The sequence below is a fragment of the Amia ocellicauda genome, chromosome 9, assembly GCF_036373705.1.
Source record: "Amia ocellicauda isolate fAmiCal2 chromosome 9, fAmiCal2.hap1, whole genome shotgun sequence".
In the NCBI taxonomy this organism is placed as follows: domain Eukaryota; kingdom Metazoa; phylum Chordata; class Actinopteri; order Amiiformes; family Amiidae; genus Amia; species Amia ocellicauda.
In genome coordinates this window covers 3,156,734-3,171,349 of record NC_089858.1, presented here as the reverse complement: position 1 = coordinate 3,171,349, position 14,616 = coordinate 3,156,734, and the positions used below count along the sequence as shown (strand labels likewise).

General features: G+C 48.3%; 1 protein-coding gene across 3 annotated transcripts in view; it reads left to right on the top strand.

The window, feature by feature from the left end:
• Positions 1-14,616, top strand: part of ak8 (adenylate kinase 8) — a 41,320-nt gene that overhangs the window by 22,617 nt on the left and 4,087 nt on the right. For all 3 annotated transcript variants that reach the window (XM_066712656.1, XM_066712655.1, XM_066712654.1), the window contains exons 10-12: positions 2,464-2,595; positions 3,774-3,863; positions 8,894-9,035. In XM_066712656.1, the coding sequence (XP_066568753.1) occupies positions 2,464-2,595; positions 3,774-3,863; positions 8,894-9,035 (364 nt within the window). The remainder of the gene's footprint in view (positions 1-2,463; positions 2,596-3,773; positions 3,864-8,893; positions 9,036-14,616) is intronic.

Below are 14,616 nucleotides of genomic sequence, written 5' to 3'. Positions count from 1 at the left end.
GCTCTCCCGCGCTGTGGCGGATAACTGTGCCTGCCGTTTGTGACTTCGTGTCCCTGGATTGAAGCACCTCGTCCCCGAGCCCAGTGACCTGCCAGTTAATGAGGCGTTGTGGAAGTCACAGAGAGTTCAGCTGAGGCTTAGAATGAGTGGGGGGGGGGGAGAGAGAGAGAACTTACCGTATCTTGCAGATGCGTTTTTACACAGTTAAAGAGTGGGTCCCTTTAAGGGCGATAGGACATCTAACGTCATTACTGCTGGTCATGGTTTTGGCACTGGCCTTCGTTTGGATGTAATTATTTCATGGTTTAGTACCTTTAACTTTAGTCCTCCAGGCCTGGTTCTCAGCGAACAGGGAGTAAATACAATATTTGTCTCCACTCTCTTTGCAGTATAATTGCTGAGACAACATGGCAAACATTACGAAAGAGTTAATGGACACTACATACATTATAGGTACTAGGTTTATTTAGCTTCTTCTGGTCCGTGAAAACCTTTAAAAGGTGCCCAGTATAACTACAAAACAGTTTATATAGCTACCCAACTGTGCCAGCGATTGGACTCCTTGCGGGTTGTGTGTGAAACAGGGAACAGTGCGCTTAAACGAGTGGAAAGAGCGATGCTGTGCTTTTCTCCCTTTTTTATTTTTTTATTTTAAACAGCTTGGCGTTTTGGGTGTGATTTGTAAATGTGAGGTTTGGGGGCATGCTGTAATGGCGTGATTTATAATTAATCACTTCTGATTTGCTTGATTGCATTAAACGGAGGAATATTTTTTGGGATTTTTGGCATTAAGTATTCATGATTCCTGATTGAAATACAAACTGCAATAAAGCAGTCGCCTTGAATATTGATTATTGCTAATTAAAAATGCGGTTTGATTAGGAAGTTACCCGCTACTTCTGACTTCTCTCTCCCTATTTGTGCATTTGCATTTTTTTTTTTTTTTTTTTCTCCCCACATCCGAGTTTTATCGCTGTTTGAACTTTCATATACCAATTAGCAGCCGAGACCATTCAGGGAGTCATTAGTTATAATTAGCCTGTGGTTAATTACTATACATTAAAGCAAAGCCATCACAGCGAAGAACACTATTGTTGAAGAGAAACCCAACTGCAAACAGCTGTTAACTTGCTTGTGAGGGTCATGCTACAAACAAACACTCCCCTGGAAGAGAGAGAGGGCCCTCATGATTTATTGATTGCCTCTTTTATTTTCAGATTAGCAGTCTCTGGGTATATTTGTCACGGGCTGCAAATAAGACAGTGTTGTGCCCCAGTAAGGTGCAGGATTATACAGAGCAATGCACATTATATATCGTGCTCAAAATCCATGAACATGAACTCGGAAACATTTTATTCTTCGTGTGGATGATATCCCCCCCAGCTGAAGGGTGAGAGGCATTTGAACCACATCATTGTGTGATCTCGTCTACACAGTGGTGCCCATTAAAAACAGTTTTGTTGTCCAGATCTGGTGCAACACATTTTACGTGGAGGAAACATGTTTGATTGTTTTTTTACACATAAATAATGAAAAAAAGAGGTTTAAAAGGTCTCAAGACAGGAAACAGGAGACACTTCTTCACACAGAGAGGCGTCACAATCTGAACAAACTCCCCAGCGATGTGGCTGAAGAGGCAATGTGGGAACATTCAAAAACAGACTGGATAGGATCCTTGATCACTGAGTTATTAATGGACACCAAACGAGCACGATGGGGCGAATGGCCTCCTCTCGATTGGACACTTTCTCATGTTCTTAAAAATGCTGTGATTTTATACTTTCAACTTCTCACCCGATGATCACGAATGAATAATTACGCCATGTCCAATACAACTTCAAACAACAATGATCAAACTGTTGTAGATGTTTTCCTAGTTGATGCTGTTGCCCAAAAGCTTTTTTACAAAAAACCCAGAACAAACACAAGTTTTCCCCAGATGAAGTCATGTAAACACGGGCCTGGAAATCAAAACAGCGCAGATTCCTGTCCTGGAAACAGGTCCCTAACTCCAGAATGGATGTTCTCGCTTTTACACAGTTGTCCGGAGGTGAATAATACCTGCCTGACCAGATGTATGTGGTTAAAAATGAACGTTTCAATCGAATACGCGACTGAGATTTTCACACCTGGACTTTATTCTGGAAATCTTTAAGAGTAAGGAGGGCAGGGATAACTTTGTAGAGGATGCTGTAAATGTTTTATATTGTTTCCCTGTCTGCGTGGGCATCTAAGCCCAAGCCTGTCCATCCAAACCTGTAGAACAGCAGCTATTTATACTGCATTCTGACTTTCTGTGAGTCTAAATATATATATATTTTTTAATTACACCACTGGCCTTTGATTCTCTCACCCGACTCGCTGGGATTAAGTCTGTCCAGTGATCATAGCCGGGCAGTCAGGGTGGTGGAATCCGTCCGTGTTTCATCCTCGCTCATGTGTTTCTTCCCTCTCTGTAATCAGTGCTGACCTTCGCCCTGAGCCGCCCGCGATCCACCGCCCCCCACACTCCCAGAGTCCTGCTCCTCGGACCCCCAGGCAGTGGGAAGAGCCTCCAGGCAGCTTTAATAGCTCAGAAATACAACATTGTCAACAGTAAGCCCTCAATTATCACAGCCGCTCGCACCCCCCCTCGCCCAGCGATCGATCCCTGAGCAGACCGAACAGGCTTCCCTTCTCTCGGCCTGTCAGTCATTTCAGCCTCTCAACTCTCTTTCTCTCTCTCTCTCTCTCTTTCTTTCTCTGCCTCTGCTTTCCCCCCTCCATCTCTTTTGTCATCCCCCATTCCACCACCCCTCTCTCTATCCCGTTTGTTTTTTTATTCTCAACAGTTCGTTGAGTAAGACCCTGACACCTTTTTTTTTTTTCTCCCTCCTTCAGTGTTAACATAATCAACAGCTGTTCCCAGTAAACATGTTAATAATTGCTCTGTATTAGCAGGATCTAATGGAAGACAATTGTATCAGTTTGCCAACACGTTCTCCCAAACCTGCTGCCATCTCTAGGAGAATCTAAGAGAATGACCATGGAAAAATTATATATATATATATATATATATATATATATATATATATATATATATAGTCATTTACCTACAGAGTTCAGACTTAGATTTTAGAATTTAGCACAAATTATTTAATTCATCTGATCCTTCTCGTTTCTGAACACAGAACTCTGTATTGGCGCCGGCTCGTTCAGAGCCAAAATGAATTACTTAAAATTTTGGTAGCGATAGAATGAATGCGAGTCTTTTCTTTTTGAGGGCCGAGGACAGGTTTTGAATGTTAATACACTCTAGTCAGGAGTAACTCTAAGAGCCCAGTCATCATTAATTACGAGCCTCTGTGTTCAGGTGAGGAATCGGGAGTCTGGTAGTGACATGACCTTCCTCCTGTAGATGCTCAAAAGGAAAGCCAGACAGCCAAGGCAATGTTTTATGGACACACAACCGGGGGATTGTGGGCTACTGTAGCAGGGGTCGAGCAGCCAGACCCGTAGACCTCAACTGAAGTTCCCTCCTAAATCTTTCATATTTATTTTCAATTATGATCTTTTTTTTGTGTGTAGGGTGAGATGGTGAGAAAAATGTCCTATTCTCTTTTACTTTTATTTCTTCTCCCTGCTCCAGCTACCTCTGGTAATACTCTCCCCACTCTCTGCTAACAAGTTCAGGATCTTTTTATTCTTTTCATTCTGTTTACCTCCTCAGTCGAAAGGTTACATTGCGGATTCCGTTTATTTAAACTTTAATATGCGCTTTTCCCTCTCTTTAGTTTGCTGTGGGCAGGTACTGAAGTCAGCGGCTGCCGACCAGACTGGTCTCGGAGAGCTCATTAAACCGTACCTGGAAACCGGAGAGCGAGGTACAGCCGGGTTTTACCGCAGCCTCGAAGGATTGTGGGAGAAGCTCCGAGGGGTGTGGGCGCGCCAGTGTGGGAGCTCGGGAGAAACTGGTTTTAAGTGTTTTTTAATTGCCATTGCTCCTGATTTCCACATCCCTGCCAGGGATTTTTCGTCATGGCTCTGTCAAGTATGAGCCTGATATGGCAGGAAACGCCCCCACACACACGCCCCAAACACTGCCGTCCCACGCTGAGTCACTCACCTGGCCGATACATGCTCTCGTCCACGCTTACCGGTCTGTCTTCTGCAGGTAGACCTCTAATCAAAATAGATGCGAGATCCGGAAAAGCGAACGTTTTGGGAACGGCGAACCGAACGGGATTGACAAACGCACGTTGAAAGAGTTCTCTAACATCAAGAATGGGATGACAGTTGAGGAGTTTATTTGTGGGGCTTGTGGTGCCGGGGCTCTGAGCAGATGTTTCCAGTGGTTGGGTTTCTCGGGAGCCCTGTGACTAGAGTCCAGATCGGGCCGGAGTGGAGTGGTTGTAGGCGCACGAGTCTATTTCCTGTCGTGTCGGGCCTCAGAGCGGTGTCTCGTTGTCTTGGTCGGTACGGAGCCGCACTCCGGTGTGTGCGGCCTGTGCAGCTGTGTTCGGAGAGCAGATGCTACTTCCCCCGTTTCTCCCCTGCCTTCCCACTTGAAATCCCTCGTAAATTCCCTCGGCTTTTCGAAGTGTTTCCGAGCCCCAATAATTCACTGTAATATTTTACTTGAAAGCAGGCTAGCCGTGAAGCTTTCAGTTTACAAGCAATTAATGCAAGGAACACTAATGTTCCGGTCACAACTGGTGTAGAGCTATTCCTCAGTGGGGCTCCATTCTTCCGTGCCCCATTTTCCAGCAGTTTGGTGCTTTTAACATCACAGCAGCAATGTAAACAGCGTCACAGGGGGTCAAAATCTTTAAGTGTCCACAGGGATGGGCGAGCATGTGACTGAGTCTCCGTCTTGATGAAATAATAATGCACAGCTTCGGGGTGGCTGTAATTTGCACATGAAAATCAGATCCTCTCGCATCCTCCCCATTTAATCCAAAGGCGCTGACAATTCCTCATCTCAGTTTACATGCAAATGACTTTGTCACGGCTTCCCTCTGAGACTACCCAGCCCCGAGCCCCCTTCTCTTCTCGGCTTTTGTTTTTGTTTGTTTGCGTTTGTTTTGTTTATTTTTTAAAGGCGTCTTTTTTGTAATACAGAGATGTATGAGTTTTTTTTTTTTTCTGTTTCGTTTTTTATTTGTTTTTGTCAAAATCTCCCATCTGGCACAGTTCTCTCAATTAAGGATCTGGAGTTGGGAGTGGTGTAGCTGAAGCTGAAGCGTATCGGCCGAGCCGTGACCCTGCCCTGTGTGTTACGCAACGCTGTTCATAGCGCTGACCTCCATTAACGTTTTGTTGAGCACCTCAATACTGCAGGGATTATTTGTAATTGTAGATGGACCCATGTGACGAGTCTCAATCAAATTAGCGGATCCTGGTGCAGCTTTCCAGGTGCAAATACTGGGCTATACTGTGATCCATACACCAGGACAGACCGTTCTCCAGGATCTCTGCTCTAACTAATATCCTCTCATGACCGTCTCACCTCCCTGTCTCCATGTCCCCCCGATCTTTATCCGAGGCCACCCTGACCCCAGCGGTGTAATGAGCTCAGACTCTCTCCTTAGCACTGCCATTCAAGGGGCCGCCCAGGTGGTCTCAATCTATTGTCTCCCAGCCCTGGAGACGAGCTGCCCCGTGCTCTCTCTTCCCCGTCCCGCCTCGCCTGCCGCCCAGACCTGTCTGCTAGGATCTGCCGCGACTGGCGTTCGAGAGTGGCATCTGCGACTGCGGCTCTCAGTCACGAGCGCCTAGTTAAGGCAGACGCGTCCACTCCAGAGACCACGCTGATCCGTGGTGCCAATCACCGTGGCGCGCGGGGGCCTCACTGTGCCACTTGCCTTGAGCAACTTTTTATTAATTTAATAAACATCCCGCCGAGACCATCGGTCTGCGCTGTGTGCTCAGATTGTGCCTGAGATGTCGTCTGAGCTCAGGTCTAATGAGTCGAGCGAGCGAGCACCTGAAGGGCCCCCCCGCCTCGCGTCAGCCTGCCCGTCCCACGGAGGCAGCGACGGACTGACTCCTGCGTTTGGCACCAGCTCTGTCCGTTAGCCGGCCAGACGAGGCTCTGCTCGATCCTACAGCCGTCCTTCCTCACCGGATCAGTCCCCGTGTCCCGGCCCGCTGACCGCTGATCCGGCAGGAGGAACCACAATACAAATACAATGACAATCGTTCTTTTTTTTGTTGTGCTCTGTACCTTTAATGGGTCCTGGCCGAAGTGTACTCCGAGTCAATAAATGAAACACGGCAGAGATTTGGTCGCTTCACAACCGGCTGTGGAGTGTGGGGGTGCAATAGCCTGAAAAACGCCATCGCTGAAATCAGAATTATTCTACATTTTACTCTCTCTCACTCTATATTATACATATATAAACAAATATATATGTATGTGTGTATGTAGATATATACATATATTTGTGTGTGTGTATATATATATATAAATATAAATGAATGCCTGACTTGTTTGAGTGTGCCTTAAAACGTATGCATTAAAAATACAAACCCCCCAAAAAACAAGAGATTTGAAGAAGGAAAAAAGCTCTCTGTCTTGTCTGAGTGCTGGAGCTCGCGTTCCTGTGGGAGCTACTAGCACTGTTTGCAGACCCCTCTCTTCCTCCTGCTCTCTCTCTCTCTCTCTCTCTCTCTCTCTCTCTCTCTCTCTCTCTCTCTCCCTCCCTCCCTCTCTCCCAGTGTCAGTGCGAGCTGCAGGCAGAGAGGCTCTCCGCCTTAAATAATTTACAAGTTGATTAATAGACTCACAAGGGTATAATTAGGCAAGGGAGAGACGGCGGCTAGTGTAACCAGTACAGTGCTTAAGGGAATTAGAGACCAGGATTATTAAGGAAATAAAAAATAAAAAAATGTGTTATAAAATAAAATAGAGGGGGGGGGGGTGGAGAAAACCCTCTCTGGTTCGGCGTTTGAAGCCGCTTCTCTCGGAGCAGGAAGCCCCGGCTCTTTTGAAGTGGAAATTGGACAGTTTGATTCCGTCGACTTTAATTTTTCACAAGCTTCAGGGACCCCCTGGGTGCTGCTCACTTTTCTTATTGAAAAAATATCGCTTTTTTTCCTCCTTCTTCGTCTTCTTTCTTTCCCTTTTCCTTTTCTCCTTCCATTCTTTCCTTGCTCCCCCCCTCCCTCTTTCTCTTCCTTCTCTCATTCTTCCTTCCCTTGTTCCTTTCTCTCACTCTTTCTTTCTCCACGGGCCTTTCTTCCCGTCTTTCTCTCCCTCTCCAAATTAGCCTGGCTGCGGGAGTGCCTCGTCCCGGTGACGGGCGATGATTGTGAATGTAAACAATGCTCTCTGTGCCGAGGAGGTTGGCGTTGGCGTTTTTATATGCGTGTCCTTGTGCAGCACAGTTCTTCAGACCCGCTGTACATATATTTAAATTCTGATGACAACATCCCAACTCTGTAAGTTTCCCGTTTGCTCAGGGTCCTTGATTAGCAGCAAGTCTCGATTTCAGAGATATCCCGACTAATAAACCTGTGCTAAAGAAGCAGCACTGCGTGAGTCTGCCTGGTGTATCCGTGCTGTAATTTACCCCCTAAACCTCTGCAATATTGCTCCTAAGCACATCTGAGCGCTGTTTTCCTCAGCCTTTTATTTCATTACCAATACCGCAAACACACACACGCACTCGCCAGCCCTCCCCTCCGCTGCGCCATAGTTGGGATGGGGATCACATAGCCAGACGCGCCAATACATGTATAGATCTGAGCTACACCTTCCCGGCACTTGTTTGAGCGCTATGTCTGCTTGTCAAGTTTAATTTCCCTCCGTCTGTTCTTTATATTTTCTCCTGTCTGTCTATCCCAGGTGTTATGGCAAGTGTCAAAATATGTCTTGACTCAAAAATAACATATTTGTCGGTTTGAACAAGCTGCGGTACTTTGAAATGTAATTCTGTGTCTAGTACCCTAAGACCTCGCGGAAATGCTGCTCAATTCATAAGCACCTGATCGCATCTTCTCGTTGTCGACCACGGATGCTGATGCAGAGCCTAGCAGATTATGTTTTAATTGGTCTAGGACAAGTTTAGGACCATAGTATTCGAAGAGAAAAATAATTCTGTATCCCTTTCCTTCTGTAACATTAAATATACATGTGTGTTTCCATTCCATTCATTTTGTACACGTCTGTTTGTGTGTTACGGATCATATCTGCTTTGAAATCTCCGCCGTGTGTCACTACTCTCTGTGCTCCAGTGAGAGGAGCTTCTTTGTCCCGGCTCTTCTGCCACTAGATGGCGATGCCGATGCCATTTAACCGCCCCGTTGTTAATTTATTTATGACCGTCGGCATTAAAGCGGGTGTGTGTCTCTCTCAAACGGCGGCGCTTGACTCAGCCTGACAGTTTGCATAGCAGGGCTGTGTGATACGGTATCACAGCAGTAACAAGGCGTGTCAGAAGGGTTGTCTGCGGTGTGTTTGAAGTCTTCCAGGCGAGAGTCGTGTAACGCTCCTAAACCGGTGTCTTCACCCTGTAATAAGTGAGTGGCGTGTTGCCTAAGTTGCGCTCGCGATGAGATGTGTTTTTCGTCTTCCGTATTTCTGTAAGGCAATGTAAACCACAACTGTAGAGTGTTTCATGGGGCCTCGGGCGACACAAAGTGGCTGATTTGTACCAACAAAATCCCTCGAGTGAATGAGCAAAATGTGACCCTGTCTGAAAGCCACGATTGTGTGCGTGAAATAGACCTTAGTGGCGCTGGCTGTGTTTGTTGTTTAGGCGGCCCCTCTTTATCCCCCCAGTTGGCATTTCTAATTCCAAAGTTTTAGGCAGTTGAATAACCACGAACTCCCCCCACCCGCTCTTCCGCCGTTGCAGTTTCCCTCCCCGGCCTGTATTCAGCGCTGATGGCGTTTGCCTGTGCTTTGCAGTGCCTGACAGCATGGTCGTGAAGATCCTGTCCGAGCGGCTCAGCCAGCTGGACTGCACCACTTGCGGCTGGACCCTGCACGGATTCCCCCGCGACGTGGACCAGGCCGAGAAGCTCAAGGACGCCGGCTTCGTCCCAAACAGGTAACCGTTGCCCCTGACTGGACAGACACTGTGTGTGTGTCCTCTGACAGGCCGGAGAAAGACCCGACCCAGGGGCACGTACATAAACACACCCCAGGCGCGCTGCCCTCTCCCGACAGCCCCCTGATCCACACAAGAAAGACGCATGCGACCCCTGTCAGGTGTCGGAGGACGGGTGGGGTCGGCCTTTGAGAAAACACAGTGGCGCCGATCACCTGGCCTGTGTTCGCCCAGGAGGACTAATTCAAATAAATGCACGGTTTAAAGAGGAACAGGGCCACCACACGGATCTGCCAGCTGTACAGTGTTTGCATCGTGACTATTAAGAGCGACACCTCGCCAGGGCATGTAGAGAGAGGCCTCGGTGTGGAGATGGACCTCACAGATGAGGGCATCAGGCATGTCACGGCTCTCAATTCGGCCCTATTAGCCCGAGTCCTCCGCACCGCTCCTCACGCCGGCGGCCACAGCGGGGAGAGCAGCAGACGGATCACACAACACTGCAGTAAACAGGACAAACACAGCCCTGCCCCACACACACACACACACACACACACAGCTCCCCGGGGCAGGCTTTATGACCGTCGTAAGCAGGGAAACACAATGCAAACTCAATGAAGTAGATAATACGGGGGAACGAGCGTGTGATGACAAGGGGACAGGGAGTCTTCGTGTGGCAATCGCCGGCTTCACCACTTCCATTCTGGCTCAACGCGCTCTGCACTAACGGAAATCCTCCCGTACCGAATCGCGGCTCCCGTGTACGTGGGTGGCTTTGCGTCTCGTTGCTCTTTGTGTGCGGCTTTCTCTCGGCGCGTCGCGAGGACTGTGGTCTCCGAAGGCGAGGCTGGCACCACTCTCCTGGGCCTTTATCTCATTAGAAAAGGCACACACCAGCTAGATGAAGGCAAACGTGCGTCTTTATCTGTACAAGTGTGTGTGTGTATGTATTTTATTTCCCTCTTTTTAAGGGTAGCAGTACTTGTCGTGCCTGTGATGGCTGCAGGCGGTTCTTTCACAGCGTGAGGCGCTTGATAAGGGAAAGAAGCCCCTGCAGCCACAGCCTGAACCTGGGGAATTAAAGCGGTGAAACAGGCTGATGATGCGGGGCCAGCCTTAATTGGATTCTGGGTAAATATGGAATTAGGCTCCAGTGGGAACGCCGAAGAGTGCCGACAAACACAACGCATCCACAGGAAATGCAAAACAACCGCTAGAAAACAAATAAAGCACACAGCGCTAGCTGGGATCAATGCAGGGCCCTCAGCCCAGGAAGACTCACTGAAGTTCAGGCTGGTGGAGGAAGAGAGGCAGCAAAATCACGAGATCGGGGGTCTGCTGTGTTATTTATGTCAGGAGCAGAAGGATTTACCGCAGGACTTGAAGGATAAGTGTTTGAGAAAATATTTTAAGTGCTGTTTCTTTTTTTTAAGATTATTTCTGTTTAAGGTGACCTATATTTTTCCTGAAGGTTTCCACCATTCTTGCTTTCTGAAATAGAATCCACGTAGCCTCTTTTATAGCCTCATAGTGAGATTTCTCCCTTTTACACAGAGAGGCGTCACAATCTGAACAAACTCCCCAGCGATGTGGCTGAAGAGAAAATTTGGGAACATTCAAAAACAGACTGGATAGGATCCTTGATCACTGAGTTATTAATGGACACCAAACAAGCACGATGGGGCGAATGGGCTCCTCTCGATTGGACACTTTCCTATGTTCTTAAGTTCTTCACAAGCGTGTCTTCTGGTTCTTATAGGGAGTGACCAGGAGGCCTCCTCACATTCAGATCTACCAGAGTTAGCCAGAGTCTTTGATCACTTAGCCACGAAACCATGTCGAGGAATGTCGAGGACAAGGCCACTAGGAAAGCAGATCCTCTGGTCAACTAGGACTTCTCTTTCTCTCTCTCTTTCTCCCTCTCTCCGTGGATTGGGGGAACGGCAGGGATTTGCCTGTCAGGGGAGCGCCGGGGAGCGCAGACTGCAGCAGAAGGGCACGGGGGTTAATTACTCTATTACTGGGAGGCTCAAGCAGGAGCTATTTAAACAGGGCGGTGTGAGCTGGGGATTAGTCCTCATTACACCAGCTAAAGGAATGCCAGAGACCCTCCGAGCTGCCATTTACTGGGGGTTTGTTAAGCGTGCAGGGGAATATTCATACCCGCCGGCCACGGGGATGGGGGGGCAGGGCCGTGGGGCACGGCTGAGCCCTCCACATTATCACCCAAGCCTCGCGTCGTCCCGAATACCTGAGAACAGGTAGACTCACATGGGGGGGGGGGGGCTCAGGTTACCCCAAACCGCACGAACTCCGGCGGGGATCTGATCGCACTCGCTGATTAGCGGGAGTGCCGGGGCTGGACTGTGTTGGCATGGCATGACTTGGCCCGCTTGAAGTCTGGAAAGGAAATCGGGGGGTTAGGTCATCAGTGAAATGGGTTTGCTGGGGGTATAATGTCATGTGTTCCAGTTCGGCTGCCAGCAGTGCCTTTGCCAGGGACTTTTAACTGTTTCTGTCTCGCCTTATTAACCGATTCGCCTTATTTACAACGTTTATGTCCGACCGATCCTTAGCCAGGGAACTCGGATCACAATAATAACACGTGCAGCTTCCTCTGCGCTGGGTCCCTCAGACTGGGACCGAGCAGCTCTCACACCCATCTGAAGCAATGAGAGAAAAGGATCGTTTATCTTCATCTCCCTTATGTCACGTATATGGTTCAGATACGGCATCATCATCATCCTCGTTATTATTATTATAACTGTTATCATGTGACTGACAGCTTTGAACAAACTGCAGAAGCTTGAGCCGTGTGGATTACACAAAAGTGCTGAACACAGCAAAAGGAGGCGGTGTTGGGATAGAAAAGAAGAAAAAAGAAAGGATATATAAAATGTCTTAAGATGCATTCACGTGTCCCTAAATAGTTTCTGTTGCTACACAACTAGACGCAGCTGGAACACAATAACTGATGACACAATGTGCTGCCCAAGACCCCAGCCTGTTCTGAGTTGTGCTGTAAAGCCGGTAGAGTATCTGTTATGCCCGTCAGACTTCAGACCCCGGCTTCTTCAAATAGTAGCCAGCATGCATAATAAGCAGGCTGTCCTCCTCTCCGTCTTTTCCCTTTTTTTCTTCCTCTTTCGCTTTTCGTTTTACGCTCAGAGCGGCAGTACAAAAATTACATTTTGAACTACAAACACGATACATAACCTGTGCACTCCGCAGCCGAGGGTACGATAACTCCAGAGGTCCCCAGCCACCGCGGGCGGCCGCAGTCAGCGCTCACACTGCGCTCCCTGGGGCTCTCGCGTTATTGATAAAAATCCAATTATATTTGCGCGGAAACATCTGATTTCTGACCACATCAGGCCCAGTATGTGATTCTTTCAAACTTTAAACACAACTTCCATTATATCATTCAGGAAAAATCAATAGCGCCAGCTGATTCACGCGGTGGCTAGCTTAGCCGCATTAATATTGAAAGGCTCTGTGTTCGATCGGTGTCTGGGATTGGCTCGGCTTCACTGCCCTAATAACACAGAGTGGAGTCGGGGTAGGCCGGCTGTCCGTCTCCGAGAGGTGTCTATCCGTCTGCCGCAGAATGGCAATCGGGAGGAAGAAAAAAGGAAAAGAAACACAGAGCGGCCAGGGCAGATCGGTTTGGGGAGGAAACGGAAACCGTCAAAGTCGGCTGCTCTGGATTCAGCTCCTGTGGAAACTCAGGCCTGACCGAGAACAGGGATCCTCGATTAGAAAGCTGATCTAAAGGGTATAGGAGGGGTCCGTAACTTCAAGACCAGCGCCAGTGATTTCCGTTGGAGGATAGGACTGCGTTTCATTTGATTACAGAAGTCAAAATGATTTTAAAAAAGCAAAATGATTGGAGTCACGAATGCACTGATTGTCTGGGTTCCCCCACCGTACCTCTGCTTCAGACCTACCTGTATCCCAGCTGGTCACTCATCCCATCTGGGCATATGTTGTGTTGCGTCACCCCCCCACTCTCTGTTATTAACAATAATTAGAGGTGTTGAACTAATAGCATAAATAGAGGTCTAATTGCCCTCCGGAAAGGCCCAATTACACCATTAACAGCCCCCAGTGTGGCACAAATTGCGGGAGACCTCATTTGCATAGCATTAGCTTAATTGAGCCGGAGGCCTGTGGTCGGCTGGTGCTAAACAATGGAGAGATCACGTTACTGATGGGATGGCGATGGTCGGGTGGCAGCGATTTACCTGACAGCTTTATTAATTAACAGCTATCTAGTTACTTGGGCTGTAAAACGGAGAGATAAATAAGTCAAGGAGGCAGAGGCGTGCCAGCGCATTTGGCTTTAATGGGGCGCGCTTTCGGGGGCACAATGAGGAGCTGGCACGCTCGGCCGTCTGCGAGTCTCCCGTTAACCCGCTCCGAAAGGGCTCTGTAGCCTAATTGTGTGCCTTTCATATCCGTCAAACAAAGGACTCCATTATCCCCAGCCGTTAAAAATGGAGAGTCGCCGTTTGTACTTGCCTGAACGAATGGGAGGCCCGGCGGCCGCTTCGCTTAGGGCTTCTCCCGGGGACGGGCGGTGGCGGCGGCCGGCTGGGTCCCCATCAGTGCTCGGCCTGAAACATCCCTGACCTGGCTAACCACCTTGGCAGACGGGTTAAAGATGACCAGGCGTCTGAGACTCGCGTGGAAGAAAAGCGCTCTGCCCGAGTTTTACACCTATAGACTCAAAAGCAGTGGGGTTAAGTGAAGGTAAAGAGAGATATATTCATCAGGCTGGCATAACGATCTTGCGGGTGTAGACTATGCCAGGAAGGCAAAAACAAAAAGTAAAAAGTAAGTTCTGGCTTAATGAGTTGCCAGCTGTAATGGTCTGTCGGCATTTTGGCACAGTTGGCTTTGCTCCATGCTCAGGTCAGAGTTTGTCTTCTCTATGCGATAGGCCTCAAAGGAAAATGAGAGGTATTTATTAAATTACTTGCCTTGACTCTCCAGCCTTGCCTTTGACCTTGCTAAGTAGCTGCACTTTGGTTGGGAGGTGAAGCTAAGTCACACTCGCCTGCATATGCCCGTGAGCTCGGGAGGTAGAATGAGCCCGGCTGACCATGCCTGACCGCAGTGACCGGCAGGCAACTGGCAAGACTGGCAACACCTGTGGAAATGAAAGTCAACATGGTCAGGTGTTTAATTTACCTGTATGCGATAAATTAATCAGAATAAAACAATATTAATAGTCACAGAAGGCCCTCTGTATTGATACCCTGGAGGTCAGATCGGTCAGTCTGAAACAGACTGTCTCCTGAGGGTGGTCTGTAATCCCCCAGCTGGCCCTTCCAGAAACACACTGTCTTATTAACAGCCCCCCGGCAGCCCCCGGTGCCGAGGGCCTCCATGGGCCGCGCACACAGCCACTGAACAGGGCTGCGGATTATATAAATTAAACAGGTAGTTAGAGCCAGGTCCCTTTTGTTATGGAAAAGCTGCCACTTGATCTTCGAAAAGAGAGCAGACGAAAAGAAAAAAGGCCCCTCAGATAAACTCCCCATCAGATAATGAAGGATGCCTTTGCTACGGTTTCCTC